The sequence below is a fragment of the Xiphophorus maculatus genome, chromosome 10, assembly GCF_002775205.1.
Source record: "Xiphophorus maculatus strain JP 163 A chromosome 10, X_maculatus-5.0-male, whole genome shotgun sequence".
In the NCBI taxonomy this organism is placed as follows: Eukaryota; Metazoa; Chordata; class Actinopteri; order Cyprinodontiformes; family Poeciliidae; genus Xiphophorus; species Xiphophorus maculatus.
Genome location: NC_036452.1, coordinates 15,816,237 through 15,835,120, shown reverse-complemented (window position 1 = coordinate 15,835,120; position 18,884 = coordinate 15,816,237). Strand labels below are relative to the sequence as shown.

Below are 18,884 nucleotides of genomic sequence, written 5' to 3'. Positions count from 1 at the left end.
TAGTTAAGTATAATACAAAACTGCATGTCAGTTGTGTACGACCCAAAGGTCCAAGCAAGGTGTTGCCTTCAAAAATAATATTTACATAACAGAAATATATTATATATATATTATAACAGAAAAGTTAATAAAAATACTATAATGTCAAATACTGAAAAAATGTTATTTGTTATCGATTGCACTGAAACTGAAAACTCACATTTCTTAAGTCTGTAAGCAAATCAACAAATAGCCAGTCCTTTGATGTTTTGAGTCCTTAAGAAGAAAATTTAACTTAGCAGGTCAGACCTGAGAGGAAGTCGACTATTACAGGTTTTCGTTTTGTTTCTGGTCACTGCAGCGACAGGCAGCAGGACGGGTCGATGAAGAAACTCCTCCTGAGAGGTTAAACTGAGAGGAAGGGCAGATGAGGGAAGCCTGGCTGTGTGAGTCATCGCCTGCATCATTTATCTTCAGGAGGCTGAGACACAACAGACCGCTCGAAACGTTCTGGAGGAATAGATCCACATGCACCGGCATACAGGAATCACAAAGCTTATCGCACCTTTTTCTTTACAAAAATAGATCTGAAAATTGTGAAAGGAAAACCGAACAGTAGCACAGCCGAATGCTGGAACGCCGATGCAGATGAGGTGTACACATCCACACCAGTGATCAATGACAACAAGAAAAAGGTTTACCCAGGAAAACACAACTGCTGCCCACACACAGTAACACATTTCACCTCATATGGTCTTGGCTTGTATGTGAAATACCGTTAGCACATTAGTAAAAAACACTACAATATTCCTCTGTAAATCCTGGGATTACAATGCAGACACATGAAGTTTCCTCCTGCAGTAAATTGCACCATGGTTAGCTTGTTTTAAAGCATTTAGTGTGGGTCTCGTCATAAACCTGGCTTATTTTTTTTGTCAGAGTTTTGAAGATGCTAAGCACCAACTTGGAAAAGCTATTGAAAGAAAACCCACACAAAGAAGAGACCTTTAAGGAATTGTGTCTAAGTTATCTTAAACAAGATGATTACTGATTGATATCTGGTGAAGCATTAGAGATAGGAGTCTGTCTCTTCCATCAGTGCTTCAAACACTGAGCAGCCTTCTGACAAACGCTAGCATCCCTCTCATTCGTCCCCGTCCACAAGCTTCAGGGCCGGCCTGCATCAATAATGACTAAACGCTTAGCCACCCCTAAGTCCTTGAAGTCAACTTGTGATGACACAAAGGGACGGTGCATCGTCCCCACACCTGCTGTCACTGTTACAGAAGGCTGACAAAGTGCAGCGCAGTGTGATTTGATGCCTCCATGCATGACAAACAGGCGGCGTCCATAAACCCGCAGCAGCGACAGCGGTTAAAACGCAGCAGAGATTCGTCATTCCTGAGACAAAGACGAGTCTTTTTTACTGTGAATGATGAGTCTCATTACTCAGCAGAGTCAATTAGCTCCCCTTCAGTTGTGCTTAAATGTGACCCACAGTGGAGGAAACTACTGGTGTTAGTGTGGAACATCCATCACTTTCTGAGGAGTTCCTTATCAATGGTTTTTTGAGTTTGAAACAAGTTTCTCCCACTTAGCACATTTACAGTACCTTCTAGAAGTATTGCTATAATCACATACTCTAATGTACAAGATTGGGATTCTAAGTATAAGACCAGCACAAGTTAGAGCATAATTATGAACAGAGTTATAGATGGATATGTGAAATTTGTGTGCACATTTGTAGTCAAGTTTCTGAATTATTACTCTGTAGAATCACTTTTCACTACAATTACAGCTGCATGCGTTTCCCCACTACTCTCCCTTCTTTGTAGACATTTCTTGCACAGTTGAATAGAATAAAAGCTTTAAATATTTCAAAAAGTCTAATGTCTAATGGCAGCTTAATTTCAGATGGAGACTTGCCCATTATATTTTTCTCAATCAACCTTATAGCAACCATAGAAATGATATAAATGTATGATAATTTCTCTCATGTCTCCATTAGATATATTGGAGTATATTGAAAATATGCTTTTAAAATTTCAGTGTAGAGAGTGTGCACCATGTGATGTGTAGCGGCTGCGTTTGATTCCAGGTCTTGGTCCGTTTGCTGCATGTTCTCCCCTTCTCTCTCTCCGACCTTTTTTCTGACTACCTACTGTTCAATAAAAGCCTCTAGTGCTGAAAAAAAAACCTTTTTTAAACAATAGTGGTATTGGAACATAACTGAACTTCCTCGAGAAGATTATTCTGGTGAGAATAAGCAGAGCTATTCCGGTTAGGTTACATGGTCCACTTTGCCTCCACGGGATTGGAGCATTAAAGCTGTGGTCACTCTAACCCACTATGAGAGAAATGTAATGAGTCCACAGTGTAACACCTTAAATCACAAAAATAAATTAAATCAAGCAACAGCTTTAGATCTTAATAAATCCGCTGAAAGTTTCACATTTCTTCCTGATGAACGAGTTTAGATTTTACATATCCATGTAAAATAAATAGCCCAGAGAGAAAGTGGGCTGTCTGGTACTTTATGACTCAGCAGCTGAGTCATAACAGGGAAATCCTATAATGCTATTTATAGCCTGCTCTGGGAAACACTTGGGCTGAGCAGAAGAGGAGAGAAAAAACGTCAATCTTGTTTCTGGTCTCAGAACAGGCTTTAGACGATGCACAAGAGTTTGTTTTGCTTTGAACTAAAGTAACATGAATTGACTTAAGCTTTATCACATTGAAAATGAAACCAGATTTACTGCAAAGCTTCTGGCTGTTAACACAGTGTCAGGTCTTTGACAAATTTAACTTATTTAATCTGTTTTTTTATTTTGTTTTTAACGCTGTAATGTGTCCCAGAAGAGGCTGTAGGGAACAGGCTTTACTTGGTGATAAATTGAGAGAACAGAAGGTAAACTCATTTCTAACCAGAAATTAGTTTTTGTATCCAATCTACTTAAGAGTATTTCCTCAAAACAAGTATCTATCATGATCTCTTCTTGAATTTTGCTGTTTTTTAACAGCTAAAATGTAACTGAATCTGTCAAATTTGTATCAAACAGGCCCTCTAGTCCAGAGGGTTTTAGATTTTGTGCTTTAGCCTCACCCATTTGATGAGATGGCTGGGTTTTTGTTTAATTTAAGTTTTAGGCAGATCTGCAGCATGTACACGATGCTGAGAAGGAAAAAAATATTATTCAGTTACAGTTATTAATTTTATAGAGATGATTAACGTGTAACATGAGATATTTTTTTAAACACATGAATAAATGTACTCAAATTAAGTTTGGAGCATTATGCCTTATTCTCTTAGCCCGGAAAGTTCTATTTAAGTGATTTCTTGATTCGGTGGGTTAGGCACTAAAAGGTCATTCATAATTTAATAAAGAGCAATTACTACTCACACACGGCCAGGCTTATTTAGATATATTCTCCCATCTTAATGTTTTATCGTCTAAAACATTAAGGAAAAAAATGTAAGAGTCCAAATCCTTTTTTTACTGCGGTGTAGCTCTCAGCCTGGTTCAGAAGTTGGCACCTCTGCAGCTTCCAAAAGAGCCGCACAAGCCATTTAGTCTGAGGGCAATTACCTCTGTTCACCTACTTGTGGCCGATAATGAGCGAACCCAGCTGCTGCGGTTCGTTATGAGCCACTCAGCTGGCACCGCTGCAGGTTCCCTGCTGTTCAGTGGCTGAGCAGAGAGAGCCCCTGCACAAAATGACAGCTGGTAAGAAATAATATAAAAGAAGAAAAAATTAACTGCAACTGGAAATAGAAAATAAACGCTTCAACAGTTTTTTTTTTCTCTTTTACACAAAAGAGCGTTTAAATTATTAAGTAAGCCTAAAAGTTAATCACCTCACACCCATCATCACTGTCGCTTCATGTTTAAGTCATCGACGCTGTCGGGGTGTTTGCATCATCGCGTCAGCGGCTCCCTGTGGAAATGACTCAACTGTTGCCATGGAGTTTCCTGCATGGAAACCAGCACAGCGATTAAAGCGCTCTGTAGCCGAGGACGGCGATGTCAGTTAAAAGAGTCGGAAAAGAGAAACTTCTACCTGCCTTTGCTCTGGTTTTCCCCTCTAACACATTTATTCTGTATTGGGAGAAAAACTGAAGAACCTTCCTCCTGATTATCTGCTTTCTAGGTTTTTAAATGTAATTTAAATAGAATATGACGTGACAGAAAAAGAAAAAACTATTAATTACTAATTCTGTAATGTGATGTTATTTATATCTGTGAATCATATCAGATGGTCTGGGACTGAACAAAAAGCATGCAGCCATAAAGACGCATCACGAGGTCAAAGACGGGATTCACCAGATGGTCTGAAGCCCACACAGCTCTTTTCTCCACATCATCCCTCAGACTGGGTTGCCATAACTGGAAAAGACGACTAATTCCAGTACAAAAGCAGTAAATCCTAAACACAGATATGAGACCAATCCTGAGTCTGGAGAGGCAAACGGTAATTTTCAAAGTTCTAGAAAAATCGTCTTGTGATCGGAATCTCTCAGTATTACGCTGATTGATGGTCAGCCACTTAGAAACTACTAATCTGATATTTTTATTGGTCATTAAACATGGCATGCCAGCTCACACCAACCCTAACACTCTTCTGAGTGGAAGCTGTTGCTGAGGAAATAAAACGACTGCTTGTTGTTTTGAGTGTTTGGAAATGAAGGTCAGAAGCTGTAAGAAGCTTCTAAAAACTAAAATATTTTCTAAAGATGTTTCTCAGGGGTCTAATCGTTCAGCTACAACTGTGAAGTAGATGTCAGCAGATGACAGAAGGCTGTTTTCTTTTCCCTTTTTACCCATCAGTGGACATGCAGGATATGGAAATGTTTGTGATTGTTTGAAAAGTTTAGGTTAAGGGTCAACATGTTATAAGGAACGCAGAAAAAGACCACTGTTTTTAGGAGTTCTAAGCTAGCTCATTATGCTAATGCTAATATAAGTTGCTGAAAACAAATCCTGTAGACTCTTTTTTTCATAAAAGTCTGTTTGCCTGCAGGGCTGTGTAACAGCGACTGCTCTCTAGACAACACATCTGCTCCTGGTATCAATAATTAAAGATCAATTACAGCTGAAAGTCTTCCCAATGCACCAGTATAGTTCAAATAAATGTCAATCTAACACTTAAGAGAAAAGCAAGGCTTTTTCCTTTATTAAATTTGTTATTTATTTTTGACAATATAGCAAATATCTAGGAAAAGTGGTACCTTAGATTTGAGAAAAGAAAATCAGAATGAAATATATTTTTTAGAACTGTTCAATGTACAGTTCATTCAAAAAGAAGAAAAGCAGGTTTTGTTGTCATTCATAGCTGTTGAAGAGAAACTGGAAACCGATCAAGTGGTATCAGCAGGTGGGAGGTTTAAAAAACAGACTGATTAGAAATCAAAGGCTTTTTGATTGGTACATTCCCGGTCATTACAGATCACATGACAGAAATACAAATGTTAAGAGTCACTTTCTGCCTCTGCACTGAACAGCTTGAGCTGTAAATGTTTTCCTATTAACAACTAAAAACAGATTTGAACAATATTTACCCTACAGCATCGAGGTCAGGGGTGTTCAGTGTCAGTCCTCAGGGCTTTCTGCAGGAGTGTGCATGTTTTTTACATCACTATGGCAACACAACAGGATTATCTACAACCACAAAAGCCTTTTTAAATCAGAAATATATAGAATATATGTACATATATATATTTTTTTAAATTAAAATATATTTTAAAATATATTCGCAATATTTTTTAAATTAAACAATAATTGTAGTATTTATTGCCAAATAAGACATAATGTCTCCATTTATTTTCATTTTAATTATTAACATTTTGTTTAGTCATTGTTGTAACTGTTTTAACAGCAACCAGAAAAACAGAAACATTTCCAATTGTCCCCGTAACCCAACAACAACAACAAAAAACAAAAACACACGCGCATCGTTAGACTTTAATTAACTGGAAACACAAACTGATGTGAACGTGATCGTTTGTCCTCTTGACCCCTGACCCCGGCCTCGTCTCGCACCACAGCTGGCGAGGTGGAGACATCTGAGCCGCGTGGGTTTGACTCCTCATTAAAGTTTAACAACGCGGGCGGCAGCAGGTACGGTGGAAGCAGGTGAGACGCTCACCTGTGTGGCGCCGTGTCAGACAGCCGTTTTTTTCCCACAATGCAACCTGTCGGACTAAAAGAGCACCCACAAGCTCACTGCACAGTCAGCAGGTGGTAAACGGGACTTGTTCTAATGAAGCAACCAGTTTTAATGGCAAAGGCACATCCCAGTAAATTATATGATCGTTAAAAAGATAACTGATCTGAGGAATTAAATTTAAAAGGTGTAACTCGTTTAGGTTCGTTACACATAGAGAGATAAATCTGAATTATTTACTTCTGTTAATTCAGATGACTATGGCTTGCAGATAATTTAAAAAAACTAATTAGTTTCTGAGAAAATTACACACAACCAAAAAAACAAAGTATTTTTCTGAAAAGTATATCCATGTATACACAGTATATGCACTCATACTGCTGCGTTAAGGCAATCAGCCTGCAGCTCTGCTGTCACTCTCTCTCTGAAATCCCTGTTGCTCTTAAACCTCTTGTTTTATTACCTAACTTTGTCCTTCCACTTAACTTTCCAATAATGTGATCAGATACAGGACTGTGTGAGCAGCCATTTTCTTCAACAATTATCTATCGTAAGCCATCAGAGTCAGAATAAATGACTGAAATTTAATATGTTACAAATCTAGCGAACATATGAGCTTTAATTATTGGAATAATTTAACATTTTGATCATGAAAAAATAGCACAGAGATGGACATGCATTCATTCTTGGACAAAATAAAGCAATTAGTTGCTCTTTCAACCCTACAAACATTGTCCTTTTAGCCACAATCTCATATTAACAAAATAGAAATTTGTTTGCTCGTCAGATGAACAGATGAGGCTGAAGCCCTTCGTCGCCGGGCGTGAAGACGTTCCCATCGGAGTGGGAGCTGAATGAGTCTAGAAGCAGAGCTGGCTACACCAGATAATGTGTAAATAATGAGCTTGGCGAGTCTCCTCAATCAGCTCAGCTCGTCGTCTCAGACGGTTTGTTGTTTAATGTGAGAGGGAACGGGTGGGAAGCATAAGGTTGCGACAGACGAGTTTCGATTTCATTCCAGCCGAAAAACAAACTAGTATTCAAGGTGGAAAATGTCAAACATGAAAAAGGTGAAATGACCTGGTAAGTCTGCATATGTTTTTTTTAAACCAATAGTTAAATCCCAGTTTGATCTCATTACGTACACAAGACGTCTTACAATATTCTTAAGTGATGTAAATTTATTTGCATTTGTAAAAGAAACCAATCCAGCCAGATCCAGGACACAAAGCAGCGAAGCTTGGATTCATCCTGAAGCTCTGTGTTTGTTTCTTCTCAACAAACACACACGTAAAGTTTAACAGACATCTACAGGCGATTGCACACCTTCCGTAAACTTCCACATTTACACCAATTATCTGCTGACAATGCTACGCTGAATTTTGAATCAAAAATGCTCAGTGGGAGGAAGCAAAAACAGACAGATGGACAGACCGGTCGACATACAGATGGGTTCGGTTTTTGGACAACTGGACAGGAAATTAAATCAGGACACACATCCCCCCCATACTCTTGTTTTTTTTTTTCAGTGTATTAAGAGCATGAAAACTGGGACCCTAATTATTGTATTTCCCAGCATTCATGGAAGAGCAGAGCTGCTGCATCAGTTGTTAACCAAAGATTAACCCTGGTTTTCAACTCCAAAGCAGACAGAGAGGAAAGAAGCGAAGCAGCAGCTGCAGTGAAGCTGCGGCTTACAGAAGCAGACAATCTAAATCTGCTTCGTGTGCAAATTAAAACAGCTCAGAAAACCTCAAGATGAAAATAAATACGTTTTAATTCATTACAATGTTAACGAAAACAACCACTAAGCAATGTATTTTGATTTAAATTAGGTTTGAACTTTTCTTTGCCATGTCACAATAACATCTGATGACAGCATCATGCTGTGGGAAAGTTTTCCTCAGCGGGATGGTGAGGAGCGGTGAACTAAATACACGGCAACACTGTGAGCTGCAAAAGACGCAAGACTATCCAGCAGGTTGACCTGACAATGAGCACAAAAAAACTTACACCCAAAAGATAAACATTTCTACAAAGTACTGAGTCAGTGGAGCTGAAAATAAACAACATACCTGCCAGATTTATATTTGTAAAAATGTTTAAATGCATCCTTTCTCTTCTGTGCACTGCTTTGATTTGGCCTGACTCATGAAATCTAAATGAAATGCATTGCAGCAACTAACAGTTCACATTTTGTAAGGTGTTGGAAAAAAACTAACTTTGTCCTCTTTGTACTTTAAACTACATAAACTAAGATTCAGCTGTTTTATTCCTCGTGGAGGGATTAAAAATGTGTCCCTGAGCTGAACTCCTGCCGAAACATGAACCTGTGGCGCCTCCAGAGAGTCTTTCATCCAGACCAGTAATCGTTTCAGCATCGTGTTCTGACAGGATGCTGAAGTGCCGGTTTCTACGCCGTCGCTCGGCAACACTCCTCCTGACATCAGCGCGTCTGCGACTCGTTCCTGAGCGAGGTTCCTCTGCCTGATCGCATTCACAATCATATTCTGTTATTTTACGCAGTAAGCCTCAGCGGCTCTCAGGAGGTCCCTCTCATTCTTCCCAGTGATGTCATTTCCTGTGCTGTGTTTAACAACCCTCTGAGGAGCCATGCTGTTTTTAGGTGGAGCCCACTATGACCTCATGGTTTTTAGGGCTGCGTCAGAGGCGGTTTTAGTCTTTGTTTGATCCTTTTTAATGTATCTTGATCTATTTCAGAGTTTTACAAGTACAATTTGTGAAGTTGTATTCGTTAAAAGAGAGTAATGAAATCCCTCCCCTTGCCCCCCCCCCCACATAAAAAAAATTCAGTGAGTGCAGCTTCTTTAAAAAACAATATCAAACTATAATTTTTTATTAACTATTTGGAAATATTTGGTATTAAGAACTGGTGCTTAAAAAGGTTTTAAAAGAGCTGGTGAGGAAACAGTTTGAACATTAATACAATTAATATAAAACTGTCCAAAACCAATCATGTTGGTTTAATTTGAGAATCTAAACTGACTTTAATGTCTGCATGACAAGGACTGGCAACCAAAATCCAAAGAAAACCATTAAAATCCTGTTACTTGTTTACCTTCCACCTAACTTTCAATTATTACACCAGGATATAGGTTTTGACAGCCAGCCTGATGGGGGGTGTCTGCTGCACAGATGTCAGGTCAGCTGTCTTCCATGGTTGTATTTTTATTGATCTGTGTAAATTTCAACACTGAATTTGGGTTTTCATTAAGTTAACAGGTGCAGAATAATACATGACCTGAATTCCTGAAGTAAATGCACTCTTTGACAATAATCTAATTCATTGAGATACACCTGCAAAGTGATGTTTATAGTGATAATTAGACTTTTCTTTTTAGATAAAAGAAATAAAGATCATGTCTCACTCTTGATGGAGCAGCCTGATGTCTAATTTACTAATATTTGTTTGAAAAGCCGCCCTGTCATCCGTTTGTCGGCTCCTTCGCGGCTCAGAAACAAACCGAGAAGCGACTCCATCAACACACTCCAGTGAATTTCTTAACGCTCCACTGGCAGAAGCATCTCCTTTAGAAAATCCCCAGGCGTCCACCCCCCAAAAAATAAACTCACGTCTCAGAGGTGGTTTGACTGACGGCACCGTAAACATATTTCACCGCTGACTTAACTACAAATCTCTATAAAATTCAAGAAACAAAGCAAGTGAATCTCTTCTGACAAGACTTATGACTGGTGCTGCATCAAAGATGTTTTTGTTTTTTTTATGTCAGCCTCTAACAAGTTAAGTTTTAATTTCTGAGGTTTTATTCCAGCATCTATTGATGTTTTTTCTACTGCTTGTGTCTTTTGCATTAATGGTTACACTCTTAACTGGTGAACTTGTTTCCGGTCCTGTGAAAGAATTGGTTGCTCTTTCCTGCTGGTGAATTGACCAGTCAAATTGCACTTAGCCTATTGTCCACATTAAACCAGAGGACAGACACACAGTGAACACCAGGTCTTAGTTTTATACATAAAACTGATCTTCCAGATTTGCTGCCGCAAACAACACTTCTCATGACCTTCCTTCAACTCTTGCATAAAACCCAGATTTTGGCAATACGTGAATAATACTTATCCAGTAAACAAACACCAGAGCTGTGAATCTCTGTAGCTCCTCCAGAGTTACCATGAGCCTTTAGGCTGTTTTTCTGAATATATTACAGCCATGTCTTAGTCTGCAGTTGTGACATACTTTTTCTTTTTTTAAGACAATGGATTGAACAGAGCTCTGCGAAATCCTCAACGTTCAGAACATTAATTTATAACTTAACCCTGCTTTAAACTTCTCCACATTATTTCTGACCTTTCCGCTGTTTATTCACTTGTACTCTTTCACAAGCCCTTAAGGTCGTCTTAGAACAGCTGGATTTATGCTGAGATTAATGTGTGCACAATTAGACTCTGACGGCTGAAGGATTTCTGAAGGAAACTGATTACACAGGATTTTATTTAGAGGTATGAGAGTATGGGAGTCTCATTTGAAATGCACTCCACACTTTTCAAATTTCAATTTGGAAAGGAAAAAATTAAAACCAAGGAAAAGATTTCCTTCAACAAAGCTGACGCTGCAGTCTTACTAATTCCTTAATATTTATGATAAAACACTACTTGCAGTAGCAGATTATTTCACTTATAAAATGGGGAAAGTGTCTTGTTATAGGTGAAATAATCTACCAGTGAAGCTAGTACATTTCTTTTATCAATATTAAGGAATTACTGACTTAAAACAAGATCCTATTTCTTGCTGAAAAGTTACTTGTAAGTTAGTTTTGTCTTATTTCAAGTGTACCAAGATGCACTACAAACTAGACCACAAACACTTGATAAGACTACTTGGTGCTATCCACTGACCATGGCCTTAAATGACATTCAACAAATTCATTCACTTCTAATAAAATCTTCCCCACCTACAGTAAATTAACACCTCAGCTGAGCCTGCAGAGATACATACAACACCTCCTGCCGTAAACATAATGCCATCCACGTCAGGTTCATTCAGCTCCTTCTAAGCACATTTTCACATATCTTACTGTGTAGCAAGCAGCCCGAATACCTTATTATGTTACAAATGAAAGGCAATAAATTATAAAAAAAATCAAGACAGCGTTTCAGAAATTAGCAGGTGCGCAAACAGCTCTGTCTTTGACAAATGGGTTCATTATGTTTCAGCTGAGTTGTCTGGCAGCCAAGGAGGAAAAACATGTTGGGGTAATTACTGTACACCTCTATGGAGCCATTTATATTAATGCAACCTACAGAAGAAATCCATAATTGTCCAAAAACAACTATAAGCACCAAATCTGAGTGTGAAGAGAACCTTAAAGTGTCTGACTGCAGAAGAGATCACAAGACTTTGTTGATGTGAAAGATCTGCAGGATGTGCAAAGGCTGAAGTTTTATACAGTTCATGTGTGATTTATATCAACAATAAAGAAAACAAGCAAGCCCTTAAATCCTCACGCTATGCATAAACTGGTGTTTTCATTTGATGTGTTGGTTTAACAGGCCATACTGGTGGTTACTGGTTATATCCTGTAAATCTGTAACAATAACAGAGAAGAAGCTTTTTATGTCTCGTGAGCCTAAGGAGGGGGAATTATTTAGAGTTATTTCAAGAGGAAGGAAGATAAGTTAAGTAAATACATATTTTATGAAACAATAAGCACTCGTAACTCATCAGGTTGGATTTCCAGTTGGGTCAGGGTTGAGTCAACATCTTGACAAACCTGTTTTACAGTTTAGATTTAATTATATTTTAGCATAGCAGTTTGGAAAGACACAAACCTGCATGCTCAGATATTATACAAAGTCAAAAGTAATATTCAGTTCTAGTTTTATATAATTCCTCATTTCATCCCCAAAAGGGAGTGGTAACATCCTACAGACAAGAAAAGCCAACTCTATTTATGATGTATCTAACAATGTCTGGATTTGACCGTAGTGCTTTACAAAAAAGCAAAACGATGAATGAAATCTTAAAATAAACAGAATAAAATACTTAAAAAGTAGAATACGAAACGAATCGAAGAACATTTCAGCTGCATGAATCTCATTCTTTTAGTCATGAGTCACTTGTCACGTGATATAAGGAACACATACATAAGAGAAAAAGTATGAGACATTACACAGCTTTTTCCAAAAAGCTTCAAACACAGCTCGTCATAAAAGAGCTAAACGGTGAGTCTAAACCATCTCAAGCTCACATTTTCCCCTGATTTCTTCACAATTAAAACAACTTGTCTAAATGGCCCATCATTGCAAACCCAGATTCTGCTTCTCTGAACTGTTTTCATGCAGGTTACAGTAAATATGATTCGGTTTTATCAAACCGCCTCGCAAAACACCGGCTTGCACAGGTTTGGGTATGAACTGACAATATTCTTTATATTGAAGCGGGACCAAAACTGTCCCTTTGTGAGGAGGTAAAAATGGGCCCTGTCTTGATTAATCGTAGCGCCAAACCGTTCAGCTTTTGGCTCCGACTGTGTCACAGACAAGAGCGCAAGACTGTGATCCTGTGGAGAACTGCAGGGAAACCACATCCCTCCTCCTGCAATCGAATAAAACCTGACATGCAAGGCTGGTTTTACGAGGTCGCTCCTCAGGTTTCATCAAATGGAGGCAGAGAGAAGTAACCCAGAAATAAACAGTGTACAGAAAGAAAAAAAATAATCTCTGGCCCCTCGCTCATCAATTAATCATTCAGTCACTATTTCTTCCTACAGCCTGGAATGTGACAAAGAAAACAGCGGTGCAGGAAATGAAGCCATTAATGATTTGCTGCTTTAACAAAACGAAAACAATTTCTTGTGTTCTCCTCAATCACCAAAGCTGACAAACGATGTTGCCACAGTCCCTTATGTCCTGTCACCTGCAGCTTGAATATTATACAGAAACAAAAAAAAAATAAATAAAAACAATTTTCTTTTATCTGATGTACCGGTAGTTAGATAAAAGATCAGAAATCTGTCTCATGATATCTCAGATTTCAATCCATTGCCATCTTTAAATAAATATTCTGCCTCCTTTGAAGTGCCGGCCTGGGCAAACAGTATCACTCAATACGAGCAAAGACACTAGTGAGAAACCCAGACATATTCTTTTATCGGCAGCACAAACATGGAAACGAGAAGATGAGTTGAAACACCCAGCAGGAAAAGTGACAGAGCCAAAAGAGGATTAGAGCCCGTTCCCTTCCTGCCATAACGCCGCTGTGCTCACACACAGAGTTACACGTTTTCATTCAGTCGCACAGTTTATGCAGCATTACACAGGATTAATGGTCCAGGCAGACTGTTTCAGAGATGAATTTAACTTTGTCTGAACCTCTCTTGACCTATATCCTCAACTGGAGCGGTGCAGCAATGCCGCCCTAAAGGGGGCACACTTCATCGGAGCGAGGATGCCCTTGTTGTCTGCACAACAAAACAGATGCAAGGATGTGGAGACGACTGTAAATGCAAAGCAGAGAAACTTGAGGAATAGGATACTCAGACTTCCACTCATAACCAAATCTAAGACTAATCAGTCCAATATTGTCAGAGGGTTAATGGGCCGCTCAGATTATTGCTTATCAATAAAAGGCTACAACCTCTGAAAATATTGTGGGAAGACACATTTTCCAGAGGGCGCTGTGGGAAATATACCAATAATTTTATCATAATAAATGCTGACATAGAGAAACAACAACACTGATAACGACTAAAATTCAATTCTATATTATTTACTTAAAAGGTTGCAAAGAAAACGTACAGGCCATAAATCAGATATAATGACCAAATGTCTCATCTGTGTTTTAAGCTGCTACTTTTCTAACTCTTCTAAGCCTCTTATCTCTCAATCCTTGATTACATCATACAAGTATCACTTTAAAACCTGTAATCAATGATAAATCAGTTGTTACTTTGCGAGCTAAACAAAACAAACAGGTTGTACCAGCCTCAACTCATCAGAAAGAAAAAAAAAAGCTTCAATCAGCCTCGCTGATCCAGGAAGTGTCATTTCCAAACACGACAATTAATGTGTTTCGAACTTGCCTAACATCATCAAAGAGTTGACTAACACGTGACCCAAATTGCCCGGGGAGCAGTGTTGACACATGACTCTGACTTTCTGCAAAAACCTTAGGGTGGGGTTGACAAACACAGACAGGCAAAGGCTTTACAACACCTACTAAAAGCATAACTAAGAAATCAGAGGCGAAAGAGGCCATGGTATTGATGACACGCTTAGGGAAAAGTGAATTTACATCCACTAAATAGGAATATAATGCCAAAAATAACACTTCACTAACACTTGGTGATAAAATAGACATGTTTTCTAACTAAAGGAGTTAAATAAGCATTTGGATTCAGATTTATCTCTAGTATCAACTTTTGCCTCAAACATGTCCACAAGTATTAAATAAATCAATGATTATTGTGCATTCTGATATTATGTGAGGCACTATGCTTAGCTGATTGATTTTTCTTTAGTTAAAAATCTGAACTACGAGGCCACTGTCTATGAAAATGAAGACATGGGATTTCTCAAGTAAATCTATTCTCAATCATAAAATAAAAATCAAAATTTATAGGTTCTGTGCATATTTTAAACAGGATATTTTTCTCCATAAAATTAAAAAACAAAAACACGCAAACACTGCAGAAAAAGTTACCAAATTAGCAAAAATATTCCTGCAAATGTGGACAGAGCTTTCACATGAGAAAAGAAATGTGAAATGTGTATTCTGGGCTGAGTCCCAAGACGTTTCAGGATCTTAACAACACCTCTGTTTTGGTTTACATAGTAAGCAATAGGTTTCCTAGCACAACAATTAGCTAATCGACAGGTTTGCCAACTTACAGCTGGAACACTGTTAAGAAGGGTGTGGTGGCATTCCGAGATTTCCAGCTTTTGAGACGAGTCTAACGCAGATCTATGCTACGTTTGATTTGTCTCAAAAGTCAAAGCTCAGATCTGGGAATGGCGTCAAGATCGGGTCGAGCTTGTTCTACTAGCGAGTTGGAAAACCTGTGGGTTAATTTTGGTGGTGCTAGCTACTAATGGAAATAAAATTCAATAACTATTTGCAATAATCAGGCATGACATTATGACCACAGACAAGCAGAGAGGACAAGACATTACATTTTCATTGTGGCAGCTGTTATTAAATGGGATAGCCTACACTAGGCGTGGGAGCTGTGGGACATGTTAGACAAAACAAAGCTGATCCATGGAGACCCCATCTCACAACTTACAGGATTTAGAGAATCTGCTGCTTGTGTGGACCAGAAGCACACCATCAACATCAAAACAAGGGCCAGCAGAACACTACTGCGAGTGGTCATAATGTTATGCCTGGTCTGTGCATTTCTGTTTATGGGTTCAAACACTGAACAAGCATGTCCGCAACAACGGTGGTATGGTACTTCAACTTCATGTCACATTGGTGTAACTCAATGCAAGCTACCATAAGTGCTAGTAAATAGTTTATATCTGAAACCCTGACGGAGGAGCAGCCATTTTGAATATTCAATTTTGGGTTGCTTGGAGACCGACTTTCCAAGTTGGATTTCTGAATTCAGGCGGTGTTCCCTTTTGTGTTTCCAATCTTCAGCATGCAAATAGAGCTTCATGGGTCAGGCTCAGACTGTTATTTTGTTTATTAACATAATTGACATTTGATTTGTGTCAGCATTACTGCCACCTACTGGCCTGATATGGGTATTTCGACTTTCCTTGGAAGTGGAAAAGGGGAAGCGCAGTTGTACCTTCCCCCTGTTGCCACACGCTTACTGAGGATGAGAGATTGCTCCAAAATCATAGAAACAATCCACACACATACGACTTTACCAAGTAGTGTCATAAACTGATTTTAGCACTATATAAAACTGATTAAAGTTGTACACAGAAATGCATAAACAAATGGATGCATTCATATAAGTATATTCAAATTCAATACAGTCCAATCTGATAAAACAAAGTAATCATATTTAGTTTATTGTGGGAACTTTTCACAGTTTTCTATTTAAAGAAATCAATGGGCTGACTTGGATTTTCTATTTTTGTATGGACTGATTGATAAAGTTTTGATAAGGCTCTCATATCAACATCAACTCATGAGAAAAAGGTTTTATTCCGACTTTATGAATCTATATAACAGGATGTATATTAACTACAGATGAAATGGGCCTTTTTGTCTTGTAAAGTACTTTGAGATTACATTAGCTGTGAAGTGATGCCACGTAAATAAAGTCAACAGAAAAGTCATAATCAGGTCTGACTTCAACCTTCTGGGTCAAATAGAGCACAGCACACAAATTTATGTGGCCGGGTCCAGTTTATTATTTTGGATATACTTGGATAATGTTATCCCCACGAGTACAACCTGAAGCTGGCATCATGTGATCCCTTTCCATCAAACAGATCTCTGTCACCTGAGAAAGTTCCAGTGGAGAGTTTGCTGCCCTTAAGCCTGCATGTTTGACCCTTCCACCTCTAACTATCCATCACTTCACAATTACTAATCACCGGTGAAATGTGCTCTTATTCCCTGATTAAAACCCATTTGCTGTATTGTGCTTGGAGGCTCTGCCAGCAGCCGCCCTGCGCCTGCCTGTCATTGGTCGGTGGGCAGCAGCAGCAGCAGCAGCAGCAGCAGCAGCAGCCCAGCTTCTTGGGTACCATGTCGGCTCCCTCCTCATCAGTGTGCGGGTTCGCTCCTCCCTTGCTGAGCTCAATCAATCACACAGCTGCACATTATGTGGCACTCACACTGACAGTTAACGCTTTGTGCGAACCGAGCCAAATGTTGCGGCATCGAGGAAACGACTCTGGCGACAGATCTCCAAAAGCCAACTGAACGTGGCAAGGACGCGTCACGAGTCCACACCTCGTGTCCTGAGTCCAGCTCTTACCTGCCCACTGTCTGGTTGGCGAGCTGTCTCATGCGGTTGAACTGCTTCTTCATCTTGTGTCTTTCTGCGTTTCCACCGAGCGGCAGAACCTCTCCGCAGATCTCATTGATGAATTAAAGTCCGCTCTCCGCGCTGATCCGAAGCAGACGAGGCGGTTCGGTCGTTAAATGTCCGGTCCGGGCATCGCGGCGGACCGACGCGGCAGACAGTCGGTGAGTTAATTCCGGCTCATTGTGTTTGTGAACACTGTGTTTCTGTCCTACGCTTCGCTCCGCAGCTCCGGAGATGCTGAACCGATTCCTCTCCCCCCGGCGTTGACAGCCCGACGCTCCCCGCTGGTGCATCATGGGAAACGTAGTTCCGTCCTAAAAAAAAAAAAATCAATTTAATACACACTCTGCTGTGGGTTAGTATCCCGTTACCCCCTCGAACAACATGCGTAGCATGTCTCCCACTGTGGGCGTGTTACTCACCGTGACACAAACAGCAACATCCATACATTCATTCAAAAAAACATTAAATGCTGTATCAGTCTGCTGTCTTTTTGATGTTCAGTACACATGCACATTATGTATATTATGTTCATAAAAATCTTGTACAACAGTGTATTGTTGTTATAACTTTATTGTTGTTGTTAGTCTTGTTTTTATATATATTTAACACTTGGAAGCTTTGTGTGAACCTACATATCTTTCATTTCCCCATTAAAAGCTACTTCTATTGCATTATTTTTTTGTATAAAGTCCAATGAATCCAATCAGTTAACTACAGTTAACTTGAAGACACAAAAGCCTGACGTCCATCAGTCTGGAAAAGGTTACAAATCCATATGTAAGCCTGCAAACTACACTGAGAGCCTTTATCTAAATATGCTAACGAGTGGATAGCCTTCTGAATTTACTTTAAGGGAACATTAAAGAGTTATCCAGCAGGTCACAATAGAGCCTAGTACAATACTTGAGGCACCGCAGGCCTCACCTGCCTCAGTTAGGTTCAGTGTTCATGTTCACAACATAGAAAGCAAATATTGTAAATAGTCCATGCAAATCCTTGATGGCAGCTGTTGCACCTAGCCAGTGGATTCCACAAGCAGTTACTAGGTTTAGGGGGCAGTCACCTGTTCACGTTTGGATAGTTTTGTTTTCCATTAATTAATCATATCACAAAAAACTTGAAACAAAATACCAGAAAATACTGGTGTGGCACAAATACATTTTTTTTATAGTGCTGCAAGTACTTCAAAATCACAAAAAACAAAAACGAGTTGTTCTCAGGTACCAGATCAGTTATCCTGTCATTACATTTAAGCATAAGTGGCAAAAGTGACAAAATAAACAGAAGCCACTTATTTTCACTTCATTATAAGCAGTATTTAGAGACACCACAAAATATTGACAAATATATATTATATCTAAATAACACATGTGTCAGCTAAAGAATATTATATCAAGATGACTGAGCTAAGTGGTGATACTTATATTGTGCTCTTCCATTTTTAAAACCTTTCAGTAGGGAACATGTAGGATAACACAACATGAACATTATTTATTTTATGCAGTTAATCTGGGACCACAGAAGCAATAATCTGTGACCAGGATCCACAAACTTTTCTTTCTCCGACTAACTTCTAAAGTTCCTCAGAAAACTCCCAGGTCCATGTCTCCCCCGTCACATGGCCAAAAAACTATGCAAAGAGGCTAATTGTCACTTTAACTGATTTGCACATCATTTTGTGCACTTTGACCTATCCACGCTCACTTCATATTCTCTAAACATTATTTCTTTTTCACTTCAAAACTTCGTTTTTGGTAAAAATATCAG

The 18,884-nt window shown here is 39.0% G+C and overlaps 1 protein-coding gene across 5 annotated transcripts in view; it reads right to left on the bottom strand.

Moving 5' to 3' along the window:
• Positions 1 to 17,689, bottom strand: part of LOC102237961 (rho GTPase-activating protein 44-like) — a 62,905-nt gene extending 45,216 nt beyond the window's left edge. For 2 of the 5 annotated variants that reach the window (XM_023341121.1, XM_023341123.1), the window contains exon 1: positions 17,064 to 17,689. In XM_023341121.1, coding sequence (XP_023196889.1) covers positions 17,064 to 17,116 — 53 coding nt within the window. In that variant the 5' untranslated portion in view covers positions 17,117 to 17,689. The remainder of the gene's footprint in view (positions 1 to 17,063) is intronic. The other 3 variants (XM_023341126.1, XM_023341127.1, XM_023341124.1) reach the window with 2 other exon arrangements.
• Between the last annotated feature and the right edge of the window lie 1,195 nt (positions 17,690 to 18,884).